The sequence below is a fragment of the Phascolarctos cinereus genome, unplaced genomic scaffold, assembly GCF_003287225.1.
Source record: "Phascolarctos cinereus isolate Bilbo 61053 unplaced genomic scaffold, phaCin_HiC Scaffold_4;HRSCAF=312, whole genome shotgun sequence".
Taxonomy (NCBI): Eukaryota; Metazoa; Chordata; class Mammalia; order Diprotodontia; family Phascolarctidae; genus Phascolarctos; species Phascolarctos cinereus.
The window spans coordinates 684,020,872-684,026,871 of record NW_027555847.1 but is presented as its reverse complement, the minus strand read 5'-3'; the positions used below and the strand labels follow the sequence as shown (position 1 = coordinate 684,026,871).

The following is a 6,000-nucleotide window of genomic DNA, read 5'->3' as shown; positions in this document are numbered from 1 at the left end:
TCTGCACAGGATCATGAACAACATAATCGTTCCCATCAATGTTAAGTCTCCACCAAAACACAGCCCCTAGTAGCACTCTGACAACACACAGACAGGCACTCCTTACGACAACAGTGACAGCTCACAGTTTAAATCAACAGACTGGCCACGAAGACCCCAAGTGACCGCACACCTCCTTAGCCCTGGAGCTCTATCAGAAATAATCAGCTGGCTGGCTTTCTGTGAAAACAAAACTGATTCTTCAATTCATCAAGCATTTCTTAAATGGCTATTCCGTAGCAAGCACTGTGCTCTGACAAGGGCCCACTGACTCCATTTAATAACAATACCTTTAGAGTGGTAATGTGGAGGCAGGAGGTTAGCCTTGGAGGAAGAAGAAAGACCTGGGTTCAAAGGCCGCTTCTGATGTATGTAGATACATATCTCTCTCTCTATCTACATCTGTAGCTATCCATCTACTAACTACATGCGCTGTCTGGCCTCCAGGCACCTTTCTGAGCCACCAAGCTACCTCGGAGTTGTTCATCTGCACCAGTGGAGGGAATCTTAGTGCCAGAAAAGTCTTCCATCAGTGAAATCACAGGTCCAAACCAAGTAACACTACTGCCAACTTATACTCATGAAACAAAAACAGCAAGGCAGGCTAGAGAGGGAGAAGCCCCACCTTACAGAGTAAGAAAGGCGCTGAGCTGCAGCAACACCTGGTCCAATATTTCCGGCCCCAGAGAGGGCCTGCAGGAAATGGCTTAAACACCACGACCAACACTCTGCTAAAAATGAGTCCTTTTCCAACATCTGGAAAAATGAACTGGGGGCTATTGCTAAGGAACAAACGGAAAGCCACGCTTCTTACCATAGATGACATCTTGCCTTTTCAGTACTTCCTTTTTTTGTTTCTTTGCAAACGGCAGTTCTACAGAAAGGCTCCAGGACTCAGCTTCAAACTCCTGTGCGTCGGCCTCTATCTCACTTCTCAGCGAGGCAGAGTAGGAATCTAAGGAAAAGGCATAAGTGTTCTGACTCATGAGATACCGGCTCCTGCTCTAACCCACCCTCCTTTATGCCTTCTAAGCACACCAGCAATAGCGTGTGCTGCGAAGAAATGATCTGAAATCTCAAAACAGTAGAAAGCCTTCTATACCTTCCACAAAAACAGATTCAGTAGTTGACGATGCCAGTGAAAGAGAATCATCTGCTGCCTGCTTGAATTTTGTAAATCCAGAGTCGGTATCATCCATGTCTCCTGTACCTGGTCTAAATAGGAAAAAAAAATACAATTCTCATCTGGCCAATTAGATTAGCAGCTTATTAGAGTGGCTTGGCTCTCTACTTTATATGTGACCTCCACATACCCTTCCTCTTTGTTAGGGATGATAAATTAGGAACACTGGCTTACAGAAGCTTTAGCTCACCGGACTTATTTCATTATAACAAATGAGAAAAAAAACTAAGTCTTGAGGGCAGGTTATTGGTGGTCCTTTGGAGCTCAATCTAGTAGTAGCCCCACATCTGTAGGGTTCCTTGAAGTAAAGAGTGGAATAACAGACCTCTTACTCTGTAAACATAAAGGTAAAAGACCCCAGCAACTGTCTGAGGAATCTGAGTCAAAGGGACCAAAACAAAAAGACAAGCATTAGCATAACGAATAGGAAAAAGATGAACACAGCAAGAAAACACAGAATCCTAACGCTTTCAGAAATACAACGAACAAGCCGGGGGAGCTAAAAGCCAAATGTTAGTTAGGGGTTCGTTAACCAAAGAAAAAGCAGCCGGCAGTTTTACAAGTTCAGGATCATCTTTTACAGAACATTTTAAATTTAGTGGCATGAAACATAATTAATCATACTGAAACAGAGAGATGAAAATCAAGATGCTCTACGAAAAAAGCCAACCTACCCAAATCTATTCAGAGTTCCAGTCGTGTTCATTGCCGCCTGAAGACTCGCCCTGGTCGAGATAGTCATTCCGACATTCCTAGGCAGAACTGGGGTGCCATTAGACCCCAAGAGGGTGCTACGAGGCTGCTCCTTCCAAGAGGCTGCTACAGATGCAAACACAGAATTGGTACTCAGAAAACGAGCAGGACATTGAAGATTTCTAGTTCTTAAGCCCCTTTCAGAATGTGGCTGAAGCGTTGACAGGATCTTAGATGTTAAGAGTTCATTATCCAAAAAGACATTCTCATTCCATTTTCTGGAAAAAGAGCCATAAAAAGACAGCTCGGGATGACCGGGGATGGAGCTGTTTTGGCTGCCACTCTTGGAGCCTGCATTGCCCATGGTGACACCTGGGTCCTTCTAAGTGAGCACCGTGAGGCTCAGAGAAGTACTGGCTTTAGAGCGCTGAGTGATGCTTCTAGAAATGTAAAGCCACTTAACTTACTGTATTGGCTAAATCAGCAGGTCTGAAGGGCAGGAAATTGGTCCCTACTGTGCCCATTTAGTGTGGAAACTGCAAAGTATTTTCTCCGTTTATAAAACACCACAGCCCATCACCGTTCACAAGTGATAAAAAGCAAATATCATTTTACATCCAATGTGAATAAACAGATGGAAAAGTTGCTTTTGTGATGTAATGTAATAATGTAAATTTACATTACATCAGCACAACAGTGACTGACATTCATACCTGGGGCTTAATTATATGGGGTTAGGATGATTTTTGAACCTGAAGGGATTGCAAAGCATAGTATCTGGCTACACTGTGGTCAAACACCATGAACAGAACCTGAATATCAGATTTTTTTGATACTAACGATATATACTCACTTAATATGCAACACATATTAAGAGTTCCTCCCATTTGCTAATTAATTTAGAAATTCAAGTGATGATTTTTTTCTACCAGGAAAAAATCAATTTCTCAGAATGGAAAAACCATCATTATACTAAATTTTCTCTCATCAAAATACCAATTGTAAGGCAAGCCTGACTTTTCGAGAGAGGCTGAGGACCAATTTGATTCTTACCACAAAAAAAGACACTTCAGAACTGCGCTCCATTCACGGAGACATACATTATAAGGATTAAAATAAACATGTCCAGTGGCTGGCTTTCGCTGGGTGTCTGCTACCATTTGCCTGGGAGTGGAAAATCCACCTCCAGGTCAGCAGAAGGGAAAGCAGTAAATGCATTACTTCTCAGCAATCTACCTACAAATTGGTACTTTTAGCATGAAGCAAGCCCAGAAAGCGAAGAGTTAGCTAATCCATACTGAAGACTCTCCATTTCAGAATTGGAATTAGAATTCAGATCCCAGGGTAGGCTTAATACGGACTAACATTTAAAAGTGATCACAGCTGTACCTTCTTTACACAGAGATAAAGGTACAGGGTATTGCAATCATAAAATTTCTGGTAGGGAAGTGATGATGTAGAACGAGTTTGTAAAAAACATTAGCATTTTAAGTCTATGATTCAAATGAAGTGATATTACATCTGACTCAGGAATTTTTTATCACAATAGTGACTCACATTTATATATCAGTCTACATACAATATGTCTCATCTGATCCTACCAGCCCCATGAGCTAAATACTATTGGTATTATTATCTCTTTGACAGGTGAGGTTAGGTCCCTCGCTCGTGGTCCCACAACAAACAAGTGAGCATCAGAGGTGGGAGGTGGCTCAAGGTGGGCACCTCCACTGAGTCCGAGCTTTTTGCTCTACAGAGGCATCAATCTCATTAAATTTGGATTTGATATGGAAATAAGACAGCTAAGAGCTAGTATCAAGCACATGACTTTAGAAAGCTGAGGGGGTTCGAAGGATCACAGATTTAAAGCTAGAAGGGGCCCTTTAGAAATCTAACCCAACACCCTTCATTTGACAGATAGAAGCCCAGAGAGGCTAAATGATGTCACACAGCCAATCACTCAGCACTTATAAATTCCCACTGTGCCAAGGACTGTGTCAGGCAGACACTGAGGACATGGAAGCAAAAAAATAACAATGTCTGGCCTTGAGGAACTCATATTTGATCAGGGATTCAGTCAGGATTCAAACTCCTCTCTCTACCTGCTAAAAAAACCTTCAATCAACTAACTCTATGATAAAATACAAACTCATACAAACTTTTCCAGGCTTATTTAACACAATTCTCCTTCACACACTGTCCACGGGGCATATTCGGAATTGCACTCCATTCAAGGAGACATACATTATAAGGCATTCCAGCTCCCACGGCCATGGGCCTGACCAGCTGTCTTGCCAGCCCTTCATGATGCCTTTTCACCTCCCCAGGTCTTTGTGCTCACTTCCTCCCACGTTTTCTTGCACTTACTTATCTGTGCCCATGTCTTAGTCCTCTAATATAGCAAACTCCCTGAGGACAAGACTGGTTTCATTTTTATCTCCGTATCTTTGTCCATCAGAGATGTTGAATAAATGGCTTTTGAACTAGTGTCACGTACAGGAAAAGCAATCAATAAGTATCTGTTGACTGGATTTTCATTTAACCACACACTCTGGTTAATAAAAAGTTACCATACATGGACTATGGTATCTTTGATGAGTTAGAATATACTACTTAAACCTATAACTGAACATAATTAAAGCTGCCTCTGATAATTAAGATGGCATTGGGCCTCAAGATATTAGAACAAGGGTGCAGCTAGGTGATGCAGCGGATAGAGCGCTGGGCCTGGAGTCGGGAAGGCCCAGCTTCTTGAGTTTGAATCTGGCCTCAGACACTTACTAGCTGTGGGGCCCTGGGCAAGTCACTTAACCCCAAGATTGTCCCCCCCCAATACTTAAAAAAATAAAAAGATTATTACCACAAGTATCAAACATTAGCAAAGGATAGATACATGAAAGTACTATGGTGTGGTGGACAAAAACACATTTGGCAGTCGGGAGACCTGAGTTAGAATTTTGCCTCTAACATTTCCTTACTATGTGATCACAGGCAAACAACTTAACCTTTCTGAGCCTCCATGTCCTCATCCGTAATAATACCTGCACTAGACTGTGAAGCCCTTGAGAGCAGGGACTATCTTATGCCTTGCCTAGACTATTTGTCTTACACAGACACAGCTGGGAAAGTGCTACATAAACCTTAAGAGATATAAGCATAAGCTATCACTTTTGTAAATAAAATGTACATAACATAAATTTGTGATACTTGAAAAGATGCCTGTAAAAACGCACAGAAAAATTTCCTTTTGGGACGGCTTCAACATATTCAGCGACACATGTACCACATCTCTTTCAATTATTTCCCAGAGAAGTTAGCCAGCCAAAGTCCTTCAATGTGACCTGATTAAATGTTTTCATCTGGGCCATTCTACTGCCAAAACAGCTCTGATTTTTAAAATGGAAACTAACAGTAACAGACCAATACTTTCAGCAACATAGAAGTAATTATCCTATAGAGAGAGTACAGGGCATGCTCTGTAGCAGACTGCCAACCTGGGCTCTAAGCTGGACCACCAAATGTCAGGTCAGTGTTTTACCCAACTAAAACTGAAGATACAGCACCAAGCAGAATTTCTCAGAGAAACTGCCACTTCACGTCTAAAAGATGACAAATTCAATTTGTAAAGGCTGGAGCATTGTGCCTTTGGCTCTAAGAGAGATAGTAAGAGCAAATATTCAGAATAAGATAGCTCTCTGAAACAAAAATCCAAGAAGCCCGAAGTCAGCAATTTCTTAAGAGTTTTGCTCTACTGGTCACAAGGTGAAGTACACCATGACTGCCCAGCAGTACCTTCCCTAACACAAAGGCCATCTTTGGAGTTTAATTAGCACTGTCTGTACACCGCTGAGATTTCCTATTGATCGCTGTCAGCCTATCACAGTAACCTAGACTGCGTACCACGAGCTGTTTCATGGGAGACGAACAGTGAAAATGGAAGAAGTTGTTTGCCTTAAGAGAAAAGCGATGAGACAGCTCTTGGCAATAGCGGTGGCCTTGTCTCACTCACAACAAGCACCCTGTTGTTACCTCAGTTTCCTTGCTTATTAAAAAGCTCTCAAGTGAGCATATCAGACAACTACAGC

The 6,000-nt window shown here is 42.0% G+C and overlaps 1 protein-coding gene across 1 annotated transcript in view; it reads right to left on the bottom strand.

Annotated features, from left to right (window-relative positions):
- Positions 1–6,000, bottom strand: part of ARHGEF18 (Rho/Rac guanine nucleotide exchange factor 18) — a 101,931-nt gene that overhangs the window by 32,411 nt on the left and 63,520 nt on the right. Inside the window, 3 exon segments of the mRNA XM_078154247.1 lie at positions 854–994; positions 1,142–1,254; positions 1,897–2,041. Of these exon segments, the coding sequence (XP_078010373.1) occupies positions 854–994; positions 1,142–1,254; positions 1,897–2,041 (399 nt within the window).